The 18,648-nt window shown below is 39.5% G+C and overlaps 1 protein-coding gene and 1 pseudogene across 1 annotated transcript; both read left to right on the top strand.

Moving 5' to 3' along the window:
• Positions 1-1,128: 1,128 nt before the first annotated feature.
• On the top strand, positions 1,129-14,196 carry LOC114352525 (uncharacterized). Its single transcript, XM_028304148.1, has 6 exons — positions 1,129-1,336; positions 5,187-5,294; positions 6,241-6,344; positions 6,735-6,800; positions 7,675-7,986; positions 13,814-14,196. Exons 2-6 carry the CDS (start codon positions 5,204-5,206, stop codon positions 14,018-14,020), a joined length of 780 nt encoding a protein of 259 aa, XP_028159949.1. The 5' UTR covers positions 1,129-1,336; positions 5,187-5,203; the 3' UTR covers positions 14,021-14,196.
• Positions 8,845-10,100, top strand: LOC114352524 (retinol dehydrogenase 12 pseudogene; annotated as a pseudogene).
• Positions 14,197-18,648: the final 4,452 nt, after the last annotated feature.

The raw sequence follows: 18,648 nt of genomic DNA, 5'->3' as shown, positions 1-18,648 counted from the left end.
ATGCCTTATTTCCCAAAAGAAACCCTTCCATTTCCAACTTAACCTTCTTATAAATACGGTTTTATTTACACTGTACCTTCAATAGCTCGGATAACCCTTAAAATCGAATCTAAATGGATTATAAACAAAATGCGCGCGCAACTGCGATGTTGGGCACAAAATGGCGGCGGGTACTTTTTGATGTCGTCTTGGAACTGTGATTTTGTATCACGTGAAAACAAAAACAGCTACAGGTAGTTTTCAGTGGAGAAATTAAAGTGAGTGACTTGAGTTTTAACACGAAGATGGAGCTCTTGGCCTGCATCTTACCTGATGAAAAGTGACTATACTATACCTACGTATTATAATTTGTGATTTTTTTTGCCTACAGGTACAGAACCTTTAGGGGCACTTATTACGTAGATTAAATACTCGCCTTGCTACCATTTTGGAATCAAAAATTAGGTAGCGTGAAAACTTGCACAAAATTAATTGAAATTATTAGATGAAAATTCAATATCAAGGTATAATTATTATGATAAGTAATACAAGCTATGAAAGTAAAATTTTTCATAGGTAGAGTATTCAACACTGAAGCGAATAGGTACTGTGGTTTACAGGTTCCGAGTGAATCTCGTTTCCACCTTCGGCCTGATCATCACTTTCCATCAGGTGAGATGCAGGCCAAGAGCTTTCACATTGTAGCCAAAACACAATGTTAACATAAACTTTCATAAGGTGTACTTTGTATTCAACCTAACTTTCCTGTATTAAAAACTCAAAATAGGTAGGAACTTATTATTTTTGCAAGTAGGCTTTATTTAAAACACTTTTACACGTCCCAGTAACTGCTTTAGGACAAATGGGCCAGTGCTGAGAAGAAGCAGCGAAAGGAACTCAGTCACTATTGTCAGCCTCTTTTTCAAGGCTGGTCATCGACTTTTATTAGCCCTTTTTCATTAAGGTACTTTTAATTTTATGAATGGACAATTCTACGACGGTTCGTGGTATTCTAGAACATACTGAAGTGACTGGTAGGTTTACCTATTCCTTCAGTAACAGCCCCAAAATATCACTCTCCGTGCCCACTGAAAAGCACCTTTTTCAGTGCTTCGCGCAAATCTATGAGACTCGCTTTTTACACAAAATCCTATATTTTACCAAATAAATATCACAGAATCCTACTATTTTGTATCGAAGTTTTCTACTGCAGTGTAATTTTTACTCTTCTGTATAGAGATAGTGATTTTTGGGTGTTTTTCTGTATATTTGTAGTATACAATCCCAATATTAGTTTATACGTATCTCTGGTTTGATGTGTACATAGAAGTGATACGAAAATCTTCCTACTAGTTAGGTAAGTGGGTATAATAATTAATTATGTTAAGTAATCAAGAATTATGTACCTATTGTAAGCTCTAGCGAAATAATTGTAGGTAAAACCAAGAGACGATGTTACTTAGGTACTTTGTCTTGTTTGTTTTTATACGAAACAAATGCAACTCGTGGACATTTTGGATTATTTGTTTTTGTTTTATTGTTTCTTTTTTGATATTGTTTGTATCGTTAATATTGTTGTTGAAAATATATGTAGCGACTTAAATGACTTGCATATTACCATTTTATTGAAGCAAAATGAGTTTTATTTATTACGATTTGATGTGTATTTATTGATTCTCATTTGATAAAACATAATCTAAACATACCTACATAATTAAATATTAATATTCAATAATATATTAAATGAATTCGGAATCTAAGACGTAATTTGTTGCGTATTTTTGATTTCTTAATAAGTAGGATTCATTTATGTCATTTAGGGCAAATCTAAAGAAAAAACACATACCTAAATCTCGCTTCAACAAAAATGAAAGCCTCTTGATATCAAGTTACTATCAAATTAGGTTTTGGCTTCTCATAAATATCAACAGGTAGCGAAATATGATTTATTATTCTAAGTCTTATTTCTTTCAACGCTTTTTATTCCGACATAAAAGGTTAGTTAGTTACATAAAGTTTATGTAAATATATGTATTATAAAATTATTGTTTATTGAATAAAACAGAACCACAACCACAACACAACCACAACAGACAGTTAGTCGATTAGTCTAAAAATGTTTCGTGTGATTCAAATATGTATATTTAGTTCGATTTTGCAACGTCACTTAAGGGGGGACCAAGGCTAGTATTTAATAAGTTCCAAAAATCGACAATATCACAACTCTCCTCTGTTACAACTCAACTCAGTCTCCCCTAGGTACACAGTAGATAAATCAAACAGTACGGAAGCTTCATACAAACGCTCGAAATCAGACTCACGCACACAGACGCACGCTTTACACGAGCTCTAAGCGAACCTCGCAGTCCATCCGTCGCGAGTGTCGCGCGCGTTGTGTTTTTAATAATAATTTTATTGCATGCACTGTCCGCTGTATTTTTAAAAACATGCCACGAGTGTATTGCGTAGTATACGGCTGCTTGAACTCGGCATCTTCAAAACCAGAACTTTCATTTTTTAAACTTCGTAATAATTCTGAATTGTAAAAATGATTAAATATTACTTTTTAAATAAAGTGCTTACATCTGATTTAGTAATAGTTCTTTTTAAATTACGTAATTACGCTTTTTAACAGTTTATATTGTGTTCTATTTGATAAAGTAATTTGCTCCACACGTTTTTGTAATAAGTGATGAACTGTATTTAAAATAAGGCAATAGGTATGTGAAAGTAAGTATCCGGTATTTTATTTATGAGAATAGATCTTCTACCGAGATTATTCGATCATTATAGAACCTAATTAACGTTTTATTTTTTTGTTAACTACTTAGTCAATTAATTTATTCCATTAGGTATTTGATAATTAAAAAACCTAAATAAACGTTTTGATAAATAAGTAAGTAAGAACCTTATTAATTTTATAAAGATTAAGAGTGCCAACCCTAACACTCAGTTGAAGTGTAGGTATTTAACTCGCCGAAAGGGCTAAGTTTCCGTACTGCTTTAGCTCATATATATACTGTGCTAGGTACCTACCTATTTTCTGGTCCATATGACATTTGAGGCGCACCTAATGATGCGCATCTAAACTATTCCTTGGAGCACATCTATGTTATGTTGCTCTGGTACTTTTTATTCATCTTAGTAGACATAAAGTTATAATCTTTAAATTAGTAGACATAGGTGACTAGACTTAAGGTCCTATGTCCCCTAGATGGGGCAGAGGGCGTCCACAACAGTCCTCCATCGCGTTCGCTCTTGAGCTTCGCGTTTGATCTCGCTCCACGTCTTGCCGATTTTCTTCGCCTCGTTTAAAGCCTGGTCCGTGAGCACGTAGAATCCCGTCCAATGACCCCTAGCTACCCATCCTTATCGCTCGCGCGTAATTATATTGCTGTCGCGACTGTGCGACGGGCGCCCGAAGTGAGTGTGCGAGCGCGACAGCAACATAATTACGTGTGAGCGACAAGGATGAACAGCTTGGGGTCATTGGACGGGATTCTACGTGCTCATGGACCAGGCTTTACTACAGATTTAAAATCGGCCCAGTATAGTTCCTGAGATTAGCGCGCTCTACCAACAAAAACAAACTAGTATATTCAGTTTTAGGTTCTCTTTAAAGGCCAGCATACTAAATACGTACTTTAATTTTATAAACATCAAGTCACCCACGTATTTTCTGCCATAATAATCCCGCTCCCCAAAACAAGATGGGTAAAACTTCCCCGACCTCAAGGAGTTCTTTAGTTGTGTATTGTCTTTCTTAATGAGAGATCTTAGGAGACGATAAGGCTATTAATAAACCCTTTGAAGATTAAACTGATGTCGTCATCTCAAGTTTATTTCGAGTGGCCCTTAATTAGCAGGCCAATATCAAAGAACATGCATAGAGTGCTAGCGGCCGCCCACGACTTCGTACGCGTGGATCCCGTTTTGCAATCTTAGGGATTGAATTTTGCAAAATCCCGTTTTAATGAGCATCGTCATTATCATCATCTCAGCCATAGGACGTCCACTGCTGAACACAGGCCTCCCCCAATGCTTTCCATGTTGCCCTGTTGGTAGCGGCCTGCGTCCAGCGCTTTCCTGCTACCTTTATGATGTTGTTGGTCCACCATGCTGGTGGACGTCCCACGCTGCGTTCCCCGGTACGCGGCCTCCACTGCAGAACCTTGCTGTCCCATCGGCCGTCAGTTTTGCGTACTATGTGCCATACCCATTGCCACTTCAGCTTGCTAATCCGTCGGGCTATGTCAGCGACTTTAGTTCGTTTACGGAGCACGAACGACAGTTTAGTTAGTGAGTGAGTACCTACGTTCGAAAGGAACCCCCATGCAAAATTTGAGGCTCTTAGCACTTGTAGTTTCTGAGATTTCGGTAATCAAATCAAAATCATTGGGGTACAGGCCTATGTTCAGCAGTGGACGTCCTATGGCTGCAATGATGATGATGATGATGATAAAATGTTGCTTTATTAAAATTCCTACGCTAAAAATTATCAATTTGTATTTAATGCCAGTATGCAGTCCTAGTTTAACTATTACGAGAAAAACTCATTTTTGCAGTTTTCATACTAGTTGCTATTCAAGTAGCCATAAGATAAAAATAATACAGAATACATAGGCTTGTGATACCTTTTTAGAATCTCAATTAACCAAGGAAGTTTTTAAGGTAATGGGCACGATGGTCTTCCTACATTTTTTTTACACGATGGCTGATCAAAAGTGCTAGACAATGAATTAATTTTTCCTTCTTCTCTGCAATTTCTTAAAATTTGCATATTTTTAAACTAGTTTGTTGAACTTTAATCTTTTTTTTTTGATAGCCTAACTATCCCTTGTGTGTGATAAGGAAAAAAACTAGATTGAAAAGTATCCTCATTTGTAGAAATGGCATGAGAAAAAGTAATAGCAGGTGGCAATTTTCTAAAAATGTACTAAAACTTAAAAATCTTGAAAACTGTGATATTTTTACTGGGGTCAAAATTGGACGTTAGGGAGACCATAGCGAGGCCTATCGATGGTTACAGGGTTATCCATTGTTTTTGGGACACCCTGTATACAAGATATCGAAAAACTGGTTACTGATTCTGAAGTGCTTTACGAGCTCTATCAATCGGTATGAGTAATATTATACATTCTGCGCCTAGGCTAAACAAGGAGCTTCACTTTCCCGCCAAGAAGTCCATTATTCTTTGTTTTTGACAGATCCCGTTGCGACTGTCATGGCGCCCGTGAAGTTTGGTCTCTTCAAAGCACGGAGCCGTGAGCAAGAGCAGCCCTCGACTGAGAATCTCCTTCACAACTCGGAGCATGGTAAGACATAAATAAATAAATAAGCGGTTAGCGGTCCGCCCCGGGTGCCAAGCATCTGGGGGTGACACAAGTCGCGCAGATTAGTACTCACTGGCGCATCTGCATGGCAAGTCTGCGGACTATGTCATGCCAACTTATGCTACGCCGCCACTGATCATCATCATCATTTCAGCCATAGGATGGCCATTGTGGAAAGTATTGGGGGAGGCCTATGTCCAGCAGTGGACGTCTTGCTAGCACTTTTGACAAAGGTGATTGAGTTTCTTCCGCCACTGTGTTCTCAGCACCAGCCCATAATGTTGTCCCGAAGTGGTGGTAAGGCAACCTGTTTGGGACGTGTAATAAGCACCCTGGAAGGGCCTAAGTACTGAATAAAAACTTTATTTTCACTTTTAACATTGACGGACGGCGAAAAATCGCAAAATCGACTGTAGGTATCATGCGTTCCAATCGCGCGTTTTAGCGACTGCTGTCGCTGCGTCGAGGTTCTGAAAAGCGACTCAATCGCCGCGTTTATGTCCGTATTCACAAACGATGCTTGCAAGCTGCAAATCAAACGCACAGCGTTGAATAGAGCTCTGTGATTGGTTCATGTGTCACCCTGTGGGTCCACGCGCACTGTGAGACCTCATAGTAATGTTTGTGAATACGGGCGTTAGCGTTTTTAAGCGTGCTGTGTAATGTGTGGTCGCTGAATTCAGCTTCTAAAAAGCGACTAAATCGCCGATCGTCGCTGCTAAAAGTAGCATGTGGTGTAACTTCTAACTCCTCCTATGTTCGTCGAAGTTTGAACTTCCCCCGGGACAAACTCTACCTTCACTGGTTGGGTTATTGGCGGTCAAGCTGTAGATCCTGGCTACACAGGAGTTGCAGCGGTGGGAACGAGAGGTGGGAATACCTTCCGTAGCATGTGTGGTGTGGTTCTAAACTATTGATTTGTCCACAGATATGGCACCAAGCTCACCCATTCCCTCCACAAGCTATGGCACCGGCGAGGAGCTGTCTCCAGCAGATATATCAGCCCTCAATATCGACAGTGATGATGACGACGTAAGTTTTTGTTATAGGGTAGGTGCAGTTATTCATCATCAGGTGTATGGGTATACCCAGTTTTTTAAACGGTTTTATATGCAGTTTACGTTAGGCATGGCATTCCACTCGGCATGGTGGGGCACACTGAAATACGGCATATGCTCAGTGGAGTCCCATTGCGATGGGCATCGCTGTTGCGACAGGACAGCACTGCTCAGTTCACTTTTTATTTCCTTGTAATATTTTTATGCTATTTCTGTCTTTTTTTCCGTATACTATCTACTTTTTCCTTAACTAAATGATGTTAATCGTAATAAATATTTCTTTCTTTCTAGTTTCTGGCCTAGGACAAGTCAGATTTTTACTAAACTTGTAGAGACATGACGTATTAACTGTTTTTGTTTTCAGATTTACTCGGACCACTCTTCTCCAATTCGACGAGGGAGTGATTTTAGCCAAATTGAAGATGCCAATGTAAGTACCACAGTTTTTTCATTTAGGGTACTTTTTTCATTTAGGTACGCTTTGCACACTGCCTTTCCAATTTCATACTTACTTTAGGTTCGTCATAGTCACTAGGTACCTACATAGAAAACAAAGTCGCTATTCGTAAAAATTATCTACGTTCCGGCAGCGGAATGTAGGTATTTCAGGAACCTGAACAGCGAGGATACACAATATTAACGAAAGTCACGACCCTGATTTTCAGTGTTCCTTATAGGTCTAGCTATTAACTCAGTGCCTGAGGCATGGGAGCGCTACGGAAGGGTTTTTATAACGTCAAAGTAAACGTCAGCAAGACTTCAGTGGGTCTAGACAAAGTGCCCGACATAGCTCGCAGAATTGCTAAAATCAAGTGGCAGTGGGCGGGGCACATAGCTCGTAGAGACGATGGCCGTTGGGGTAGAAAAGTTCTCGAGTGGCGACCACGGGCTGGAAGACGTAACGTGGGCAGGCCTCCTACTAGGTGGACCGACGATCTGGTAAAGGTCGCGGGAAGAGCCTGGATGTGGGCAGCGCAGGACCGTGCATTGTGGAAAACCTTGGAGGAGGCCTTTGTCCAGCAGTGGACGTCATTTGGCTGAAACGAACGAACGAACGGGACAAAGTGCAAATTATAATCGCAAACCAGTCGAAAAGTGGTAGAAAAGCCCCTTTTTTGTATGGACTTTTGACGGATTCGATTTTCGATTCGATAAAAAAGTGCGTTTTGTCTAGGGGGGCAGATCTTCAGTTTTACATGCTCTATCACGTCATAATATGTCAATGTCATGCCGTGCCGGTCCCATACCCCAGGTACCTACTGACTGAGTTAAACACAAGACCATAATATCCCTTTTATTCCCAGATGAACTACCACCCGCTAAAGAGCGCAGCGTCAATGGACGCGACCTGCTCCTCACACCTGGACGACGATTATTTCGATCAGCTCCAGCTTTACGCCGACCTGGAATCCACCTTAGCCCTAGAACAAGACCTGGACAACGCTTCCACGTCGTACGACGTGAATTCCCTGCAGTTTGATGACACGTCGCTGACTGCTAGCGAGGACCTATCAGTTTATTGTGGAACCCTGAAGAAGCCGAAGAGAAATAAGTATAAGGAGAAGCTGCTACGCGATCAGGATATGTGGCAGGCTACCAACGTCGAGGTTATGGAGGTAAGGCTTAGGATAGATAGCTAAAGAAATCATATTTTTTTGGTAACAAGACCATTTAGTTCTCCTGTGGATTATCCTCATTTCTGATTCGATCACGCAGGGAAACTCCGAGCATAACACGCTCCATCGCCCTTTGGGTGGCCTTGCCTTCTTATGAGGCCCATAGTAAGTGACCACGTCTTTGTGGAAATCTTTGGGGGAGGCCTCTGTCCAGCAGTGGACGTCATTCGGCTGAAACTCCTAACGGCTCCGGGCTCTTTCCTTGTGGCAAATTTTTTTCTCCCTCTATTTCGTCTCGTTTCCTTCTTTCCATTTTGTCCATTTCCTCTCTCGCTCTCTCCATGTCTCTCTTGTCGCCTCCAGTCTTCATGAATGTCTTCCGTCACCTTTCTTCGTCTCTTCCATCTCATAAAATACTGTTTGTATGGGCTCTTTCCTTATGGGAAAGTTTTCGGCTCCCTCTATTCTGTTTCTCTCTCTTTTTCTTCCGATTTCCTCACTTTCATCACCCATTTCTCTTTCTTTTGTTCTATCTCTCTTCCATTTTCCGTCTCTCTCTATTGTATCTCCTGTCTCCCTCTGTTTCTTGTCCCGTCTCCCTTATTCTTTCTTCTGTCCCTCTCTTACGGTTGGTTCCCCTCTCACTCGTTACACTGACGCTGTATCAAACATCACTAAAAGTATAGCTTACGACGGGCTAACTTTTTTATTATAAAAATTAATAACCATCGAAAATCTCAGTTTAAGTTTTTACACACCTGCCTCTACGTCCTTTACCGATAAGAAGCGTTGAGTCATTATCAGCTGATAACTTAAACGAATTTAAAGATAAATGCTTCATTTTAATCAAGACTTATCCACTGTCGTCTCGTTCTAATCGACAATGTTTTTCCTAATAACCTTACTTATAATCAGCGTGTATATTTCCGTAGTGTTATATTGCAAACTAACCTGTGGCATAAACAAATGTAGCAAACATTTAGTTGGAAAAGTGGTGGTAGTGACCGGCGGTAGTCAAGGTATAGGATTCGAGACAGCAAAGGATTTGGCCAGCCGAGGCGCGAGAGTGATTATAGGCTGCAGAAACGTGGAAAGAGGGAAAGCAGCAGTACATAAGATTAAAAAAGAAACAGGCAACAAGGACGTGTATTTCAAACCGTTAAACTTGGCTTCTTTTACATCCGTCGAGGAGTTTACAACGTATGTCGCGACGAACGAAAACCGCCTGGACGTTCTCATCAATAACGCTGAAGTGTTCGGCGCTGGATACCAGCTCACTGAGGATGATTTGCTGGTCGATATGCAGACAAACCACTTCGGTCCATTCTTGTTGACCTTTCTCTTGACGCCTTTGCTGAAATCCAGCGCGCCGAGTCGAGTAGTCAACGTGTCATCCGTAGCTCACACCTCGGCTGCCTTCGACCTTGAGGATCTTAACTTTGACAGCAAGAAGTATAACGCACATAAAGTTTACAGCGCCTCTAAGCTGTACACCATGTTAACGACTGTCGAATTAGCCAAGAATTTGAAAGAATATGGCGTCACGGTCAATTGCCTGCACCCAGGGTCGGTTGAGACTGACGTGGTGTCGAGGATGCCTCTGTTTAAGTACATTGGGCCTTTTGTAAGGCCGATCTTGAAGACGCCGTGGGAAGCGGCCCAGACCAGCATCTATTTGGCAGTTTCCCCTGAAGTTAGTGACGTCACGGGCAAATACTTCGTCGACTGTCGTGAGCAACGCACCATTAAAGCGGCAAGGGACCCTGAATCTGCACAAAAAGTTATGCAAATTTCAACGAAATGGATTTTCGGACGTGTCAAAAAATTGAAGATTTTCGGATGTGGGTGTAATCGTGTATTATATCCGAATCCACCAACAAAGGACTTGTAACACTAGACCTTAATATGTAAAAGTTAATCCTATAACAGTATGTACCGGTCCATGCGTGGACATTCCGTGATCTCATACGACCCGTGTATGTCAATGTTACATAGTAGCTTTTTTCCTAGAGAATAATCTTATGATAGTTTTTTTATGCAGAACAAATATCTTCGGTATTTAATCGCAACCTGATGTATTAAAAATTATATTAGAAAATAAATAAAATATACACTTTTTACCCATACGGAGTGTTTTCTTTCAATAATACTTTCTTAGTTTGTTCGAAACAATATCAAGGTCTTTAATTAATGTCGTACACCCATCCAGCGCCTCCCCGCTACCTTTATGAGGTCGTCGGTCTACCTTGTGGGTGGACGTCCCACGCTGCGTTTTCCGTTACATGGCCTCCACTCCAGAACCAATATCGGCCGTCAGTTCTGCGTACTAGTTATGTGCCCTGCCCGTTGCCACTTCAGCTTGCTAATCCGTCGGGCTATGTCAGCAACTTTAGTTCGTTTACGGATCTCCTCATTTCTGATTTGATCTCGTAAAGAAACGCCGAGCATAGCCCTTTCCGTTGCACGCTGTGCAACTTTGAGCTAAAGAAATAAAAAAAAAATCATTTGATCCAAAACATAACATTATTGCAATTTTAATTACGATAGAGAAACCTAGATTATCGTATTAGCAAATGCCAGATTAAGTCTGATTGTATAATATTGGATTTGCTGTGTAGATATTTTAATTAAATTAATATAATTTCATTAACTTTCCAGCTGTGCCCGCGACTTCGTACACTTTAAAATAGTTTGAATAATGTTTCCCGTTTTTGCAATATTTTCAACCGACTTCAAAAAAAGGAGGAGGTTCTCAATTCGACCCGTATGTTTTTTTTTTTTTTTTTTTTTTTTTTTTTTTTATTACGAGATAAATCACCATTTGAACCGGACGAAGAAGACGACCCTGACGAAGTTGCCACAAATTAACCGAAGCCTACGTTGCCGACGAAGCCCGACGAACGACGACGAAGATAAACGTACCAAACCATCGTGATGTGGGACGTAGCCTCCATCACCACCATCTTCGGCATCAGCCTCCGCCAGCTTTCACCATCTGACATGGAATCAAATTGGTTACCCCGATTGAGCAGAGAAAATTTCACATCCGTGTCATCAACATCAATCACCGTCGACATGTCAACTTTGTGCAACACAACACCACGAGAAGTCGCTGCCAGTACCGCTGACACATCCGTATTCCCGAATTTTGGTAATACCAACCGCGTCTGTGTAGCTGGAATCAGTCTTGGAACTTCAAACGAATCAAATCGCTAATAAAATATTAGAGAATGCAAAAAATAATGAAGTCTCAGCAGTTCAACAGTCAACTACAACATCAGCAAAATTCAAGACCAAACAATGGAAAATGTGCTAACACAGCTATAACATGTGCAATTGAAATAATGATTGTGCCATGACCGTGAAAATTTTGCGACGCAGCAGTTACAGGCCAAGGTCGCCTAGTCAAGTAAGAAGATATTGTTATTATAATATGTATCAACGTGTGCAGAAAATGTGAAAAACCATGTGATTGGAAACAAACGAAACAAGGAAACTAAAATTCGCACAGCCAGCATGGCTTTTGTGCTATCTACCCGTCTAACCGCCTCATTGTTACCGACTGAAAAAGTGGTATGAGGTTTTTTAATCGTTACGGGAGCAATGTAAAAGTGATAAGCAACAATGCTAAATGAGCATTATGTTATATACCACGAATGGTTCAAAGATAAACACTTACGGTGAGAAAACGCTGACTCTTAACTTGGGAATTCAATCATTTAGAAAAATGTGAGTCCCTCCAGAGCGAATATTTCTTAGGTTATCCGATAACGAGCCAAGGAATCGCCCAACAGAGCAGAAATCAAAGCAATCGATGAAGTGAAACACAGTTAAGGAATTAAGAAAATTACGCAGCCGCGTATCGAAGTTGAATACTTTGAATATTTCAAGAATAATAATTCGCCTATCCTTTGGTCTTCAGAAGCCGATAACGCTTATGAAATGTGCAAGGACACAAGGCATGAACGCTGTGACTACAGCGCACCCATCGCGTAACGCCGAGCTTGCGCGAGGGCAACCCACGACTGTGAAAACGCCAGATAAGGAAGAAGCCAGTGGTTATGTTTTGTTATACATAATTTCATCTTTATGAACATTTCACAATTTTTCACCACATGATTTGTACGTAGATAGTTATTGTAATTTGTAATAAGTAATTAGTTAGCACATTATTTTTATTTCTTGTATGTAAGTATGTAGAGATTGAACATTGAACCTGTATAGATAATTTATGTATGTTATTGTAATTAGCGCATTATTTTATTTTTTCTTATTTAAAGGGGGGGAGTACTGTGCCGGTATGCACAATACTAAATCTCTTCATATCTTATCTTGATCACGTTCACAGTGTCAGCACATTTATCACGTATAGTGCTGATGCTGTGACGTCATTTATCTATAATCTATATCGTATAAATATACGTGTAGTCCGTGTTAATAAACAGATTAATATCAGAGACTAACTACAACTCTTGTATCATTCATACGGTCTCCCAACATGGCACACTACTCTATCCCTATCGGCTATAGGCTATCCAACGCGATTTTTCAAATCGGACCAAGTAGTTCATGAGATTAGCGCGTTCAAACAAAGAAACTCTTCAGCATCGCTAGCTTTCCGCCCGCGGCTGGGTCCGGGGTTTCCCCGGAAATTATTCGATTTTTTTCTCGCCGTAAAAACCATCCTTGGACTTTAACAAATAATTTAAAAAAAAAGAATTGGTAAAATTGGTGCAGGCGTTGTTGAGTTATGCGCTTACCAACACATTTTGCGATTCATTTTTATATTATAGAAGAAGATGAGAACTTACATTTTGACTGACTTTTTATTTCCGTAAACCTTTTTGGGGTTCCGTACCTCCAACCACTAGGCAGGCCTACTAGGTGGACCGACGACCTAGTAAAGGTCGCGGGAAGAGCCTGGATGCGGGCAGCGCAGGACCGTTCATCGTGGAAAGCCTTGGAGGAGGCCTTTGTCCAGCAGTGGACGTCATTTGGCTGAAACGAACGAACGAACCTCCAAAGTTAAAAATGGAACCCTTTGTTTGTATTTTGCGACGATCGAACCCGTAGCATATTTGTAGTAGTGCAGTAAACGAACCACAACGTCTTATTGTCAGATATACAGGGTGATTTTGCAAACAAGTTGCCTTTACGAGCGACTCACAATCACTGTTTGCTCACCCTGTATGTGATTGAAAAAGGGACTCTACGAAATTAAATGTTTCTAAACTACTGGCTGAATTTTGGAACCGAATCATCTTTTGAACTAGACTGCTATGTCTGAGGTTAGCTTTACATTATAAATGAAGTCTGGCGCCCAGCGCTATTCTAGTCTGTTAGCACTGACCTATGTGCAGGGACCGGATTATATGCATTTGCAAATGCATTTGCATATTAAAGTAATTCTCAGCAGTAAAACGTAGCATATTTTACCTGAAGATGCATATTAATGGTACAGAGCACTCACTCTGCGTCCCGAGGGACTAGTGAGCGCGTCAAAAGAGTAGGCGCAACACCGTTGATTTTTCGTCGGCCGATAGTTTAGTCGGGCTTTTGATCAGTATGGGCATGTATGAGAGTGCGCACACTACGCCGATTCGATTTGGCCGATTCTTCATACAATTTGAAATCGGACACAACTATCGGTCAAGTAAAAATCAACGGTGTGCGCCTACTCTAAATGTATGACGAATAGGCATAAATTTACAAATGCAAAAAATAACGATCGCGCGAGCTAGCGTGCACACAGCGCCATCTCTTAGCAGACTTAAAAATCAAACTCCTTTCTTGGTGGGTTTGCTTTTAACTTACTTTTCTCTTCTAGAACCTCCTCAGCAGAAGCGGGACCGTGGACGAGCAGATTAAATGGGAGGCCATTGCCACAGCACGGGGCCTTTGCACGCTGACCGACAGCTGTGCTTGTGGGGACTGCACTAGGGCCAAGTACCTCGCCGGGGTCACCGACGGCGATGGAGGGTTGGGGGCGGCGCCACTTTTCAGCGCTATCAGCGTGGGATGCAGTGTGCAGTGAGCGAAGACTGATGCTTGTTGATGTTGACTGTTTGTTTTTTCATTTCTGGAAAGAATATTAGACCCCGCAGCTGCATTGCCATAATCTATGGGGGGTCTCCTTTTGACAGTTTTAAAAAGTACGTCAATTGATTGGTGATGTCAAATAGTCTAAAGCCCGGTCTGTTAGCACGTAGAATTTTGGGTAGAATTTCGTCCAATGACCCCAAACTACCCATCCTTATCGCTCGCGCGTATTTATATTGCTGTCGCGACTGTACGTCGGGCGCCCGCAGTGAGTGTGCGAGCGCGACAGCAACATAATTACGCGCGAGCGATAAGGATGGGTAGCTTGGGGTCATTGGACAAAATTCTACGTGCTCACAGACCAGACTACATAGACGAGCGGCATTCCTCGGATGTCCAGTCGGCCAGTCCGACACCTTCACCGTTCATTTTGTTTACTGTCAAATTGTTAGAGTGAGCTTTTGGCTAAAGACTGGACTAAATAAAGGCCATTGTTGGGGAAATTTCGAGTACCTATGTAAAGAATTATGGTCAAAAGGGCGTTTATAAAAAGGGGTAGTTTGGAGGGGGGATTCGTTGAAGTTTGAGAATTTATCAATTGTTTGGATGGTAGATATGGTTGAGAGAGGATTGCACTAGTCTGCTAATCTGATGCCCTTAAAGATGTTTTTTTTATTTACTTCTAAAATAGTGCACTACTATAGTCAATTTATTGTCCGTGGTGCATATTTTTTTCATAAAGGTTTATTAACCTTTGTTTGTCACCTGTCATCCGCTTTGCAACGGAGGGAAGTCGAGCCTTAACTTCGAACTTCTCGACCTATGCTCTTCTGATTGATTTCGTTGCGGGTCCAATGACAGTTTAACTTTCCCCCGGGACAAACTTGACCTTCATTGGTTGGGTTGTTGGCGGTCAAGCTGTAGATCCTGGCTACACTGGAGTGGCAGTGGTGGGAAAGAGAGGTGGGAATAGTCCCGTACTATAGACAATGAGGGCTACTATCTTTTAACCCTTACTCTGCAGCGACGCTATCCAGTAGTTCTAGACAAGTGACACTTTTTAATCGAATCCGTTTTTCGACCGTCTTTCGACATTATCTATCACGTTTTGCGTCTTGTCTAGGGCAGGGGTCTGCAAACTTTGAAGCCATAATATTTTTTTCGAAAGGTTAAGTAGGACAAGGACCATAACAATTCTCATTTTTCTGCCCACCTATGCAAACATAGGCTTAGTCTTAAACTGTCGCGGGCCGAATTGATGGCAGTGGCGGGCCGGATATGGCCCGCGGACGTAGTTTGGAGACCCCTGTACCTCTAGCATGAACAACTTTCGTCTTCGAATCGTTTGCGTATTCGACAAAATTCGATACTCAACCTTAGAATTTAACGATAACGTGTCAATTTTGATTCTCAAAATGAGTTTCTTGCAACCATTTCTCATACTAAGTTCACTTTACGACACGTTCACAAAGTGCTGTTGTAGTTTTCGTACTAAATCTTTTGATGGCGATTCGAATACGCAAACAACTCGAAACTCGAAAGTTTTTCGTGCTAGCCGTATCTACTGAACTAATACAAAAAGGTTTTTAAAACTTGGCCTAAATATTACGAGATCGGTTCTGTCGTTGAGTAATATGTAATTTTACCCGACGCCAGAAGGAGGGTTATGTTTTTGACATAGGAGTTGTAGTATGTAAAATTGTGTGTTTCGTACCTTAGCACAGTAAATGTATTATTTGATATAATGTAGTTTATACTACCACGTTTCTTTTTCTTCCAAATTTATAAAAGGAGTAAATTTTGTATTGACCGTGGGGACTGTACATTTTTATGCCGTGACTTGTCCCTGATTAAATTTTTGAGTCACTTGTATTTACCATTTAAAAATAATATTTACTATCTATTTGTATTAGAATACACAAGCATTATGTAACAATTAGTTATTTGTATGGAATTACACAATGTTTAGGAGCTAACTTTGTATGTTTCTAAAAACCTTGTATATAAAACACTAATGTAATGTGTATGTTACAATATATGTATACTTATACACTTTTGTAGAAGTAATATTAAATATTAAAAGAGATTTTATTTATACTTACGTACCTAGTGATTTGAACAATTAAATTGCATTTTCAAAATACGTTTTTAATACAGTAAAATTCAAACCGGTAAGTAGGTATACGATTTCGTTTATTTTGATGTCATTATTTCCAATTATTGTGATTGATATTTTAACATAATTTATTATTCTAGCAAGCTTTCAGTGTAAATCGTAATTTAGGTAGGTACTTGTATAATAATATGTATTTTAATTATAAATAGTTAATTAACTATTGCCTACTTTAACTTCGAATCATTTTTAGTAGGAAATAATTCGGAATGGTGTAGTATCTTAGGCCCCGTTTCCACCGAAGCGGAGACGAGAGGAGATGACGTGTCGGGCTGACTAATTTTTCTATAGAATTTGACTGCGAAGCGGAGATCTCTCGTCTAGGCGCACGTCTCTCCTCTAGACTCCTCTCCGCTCGTCTCATCTCCGCTCCGCTTTGGTGGAAACCAGGCTTTAAAATAGGTATAGGTCGCGCAGCAAGAGTTGAGGCGATCAACACAAGCAAAGATTTATACATATATGTATTATAGATCGTTTCATCCACGAAGACGCGCCCCACTAATTTTTCGTCTTGGTCGCGCGGGGTGCGGGGAGTTTGATCCGAGCAATCCGAGCGTCATTATTGTAGTGTGCGTGTGCACTCATGGATAATTTAGCGTGTACCGATAACACTCAAACATTAGTGGAAGAATGGTGGGGCGCGTCTTCGTGGATGGAACGATCTTACGCTTGTCGCACTGACGTTTTGCGTATTCTGACTGATTTGTGTATTCTGAATTTAATTGATACTTCAGTGTGAATAAGACTTAGCCTCAGCTCTCGTTCTGCGACCTATAAGATGTGTCAATGATTATGAAACTTTAAAACTATGGTAATGTAGGTATGGAAAGAGTATTTTTACATGAATAATATTTACTCGTATCTACTGTATAATGTTTCAAGTCAATCTATAATAAAATTCATGTTTAGTATTTAGATACTAGCTGCCTATACCTATTAATGTATTAAGCCCACAAAATGTAAACTTTAGTGGCTTATTGTATGTAATTTACATCGAAAAATCCAATCCTGATTTTTTTTTCTAAAATGTTTTGCTACAGAATGGATAAAGTTGGAATAGATTATTATTCTTAAACTTAGCACACAATCTCTCGTTTTCCATGCCAAAACAATCGCGCGAAAATGTCACGAAATTGAGAAGATATTTTGTAACTTTAAAAATCACTTTGTCAATTTAAAGGAATAAAAATATAAAATTTAGTTTTTTTTTAATACAGAACAAGGCAGGTATTGACCGCAATCGCACCTGATGTTAAGTGAGATGCAGTCTAGGATGGTACTTATACTTACATAGGTCATCATCATTTTATACTGAATAAGTATCAAGTATAGCTGGCTGGTCAACAATCCCACTTGTAACTCTTGTAAGTACCTAATATAATTTAAAATACTTCAAAATACCTACAGTAGGGATGTAATTACTTGTATTGTAGCTCCTACATAATATTACATATTATACCTTATTAGGTATATTAGTTTCGTACTGAGTGTTTTGTACTATTAAATGAATAAGGACAGTAAATACTGGTGGTAAAATTTTAAAAATGTATTCCTTTTTTATTTTAAAGCCATTTATCCTCGATCTTTTATGAGTTTCTATATTTTTTTTATATTTTTCTACAATATAAATAATAAAACTTACTAGAATTATTTATACGTAAAATACCTGATATTATTTTTGAGTTACTTAGGTAAGTACTTACTTAACTAATAGGTACTGAAATGATATTAGAAAGAAACCTTAGTGCCTAGCCCCCTAAGTCTATACCTAAATACGAATAATAATATAATATTCTGTACGTGTGTCCAACCTTTTTGATTTATATGTACCTACTATATGGTAGTTACGACGTTTCCATTTTACTACTACATACCTACAATATTTAAAGTAGTTTATAGTTATTATTGTTGAATGTATTAACATGAATACAGTTAAATACATAGTTGGATAATAATGTGGAGATTTTAGAAAAGCTGGTCTTTGATGGTTTGGTATTGTAACACATTATTAATTAGCTAAATTAATAATAGTTATTATTATTGAGGAGAATTGATCTCACAGATTGTAAGCAACAAATATCTTTATTGTATCTCGGTGTTTTGTAGCTGATGGTATACACTCGCATAAAAGTTTGTGTTGTATTAAATAATTGTGCAGTACATTAGTCTTTGATTTCTATTAACTAATTATTAAATCCTACATAAATCACTTTCTGCTCTAAGCCCGTATAAAACCATAAACAAAACGCAATATAAGCTATGGTTTTTAATCTATGGCGTAAACACAAAACGTTCCGATTATAGCGGAAAGCGTTTCTAATAAATTGAGAAGTTATTTCTTATTCTACTTTAATAAACACGATTTGATATAATTTGACTTCCAAATCAAGTAAATACTTATTATAATTGAGGATTCTTTCGGATAAATTATTAAAGTAATTAAAAAAAAA

Source organism: Ostrinia furnacalis, unplaced genomic scaffold (genome assembly GCF_004193835.3).
Source record: "Ostrinia furnacalis isolate ACB-3 unplaced genomic scaffold, ASM419383v2 OfSCF1396, whole genome shotgun sequence".
NCBI classification, from domain to species: domain Eukaryota; kingdom Metazoa; phylum Arthropoda; class Insecta; order Lepidoptera; family Crambidae; genus Ostrinia; species Ostrinia furnacalis.
This window is presented reverse-complemented; position numbering and strand designations above follow the sequence as displayed.

What these genes read in the sequence shown, in the direction of transcription:
- LOC114352525 (XM_028304148.1), top strand. Translation starts at nt 5,204, where the DNA reads ATGGCGCCCGTGAAGTTTGGTCTCTTCAAAGCACGGAGCCGTGAGCAA. An exon ending in CCTTCACAACTCGGAGCATG is followed by an intron (nt 5,295 to 6,240) that starts GTAAGACATAAA and finishes ATTTGTCCACAG; the next exon opens with ATATGGCACCAAGCTCACCC. An exon ending in CCAACGTCGAGGTTATGGAG is followed by an intron (nt 7,987 to 13,813) that starts GTAAGGCTTAGG and finishes TTTCTCTTCTAG; the next exon opens with AACCTCCTCAGCAGAAGCGG.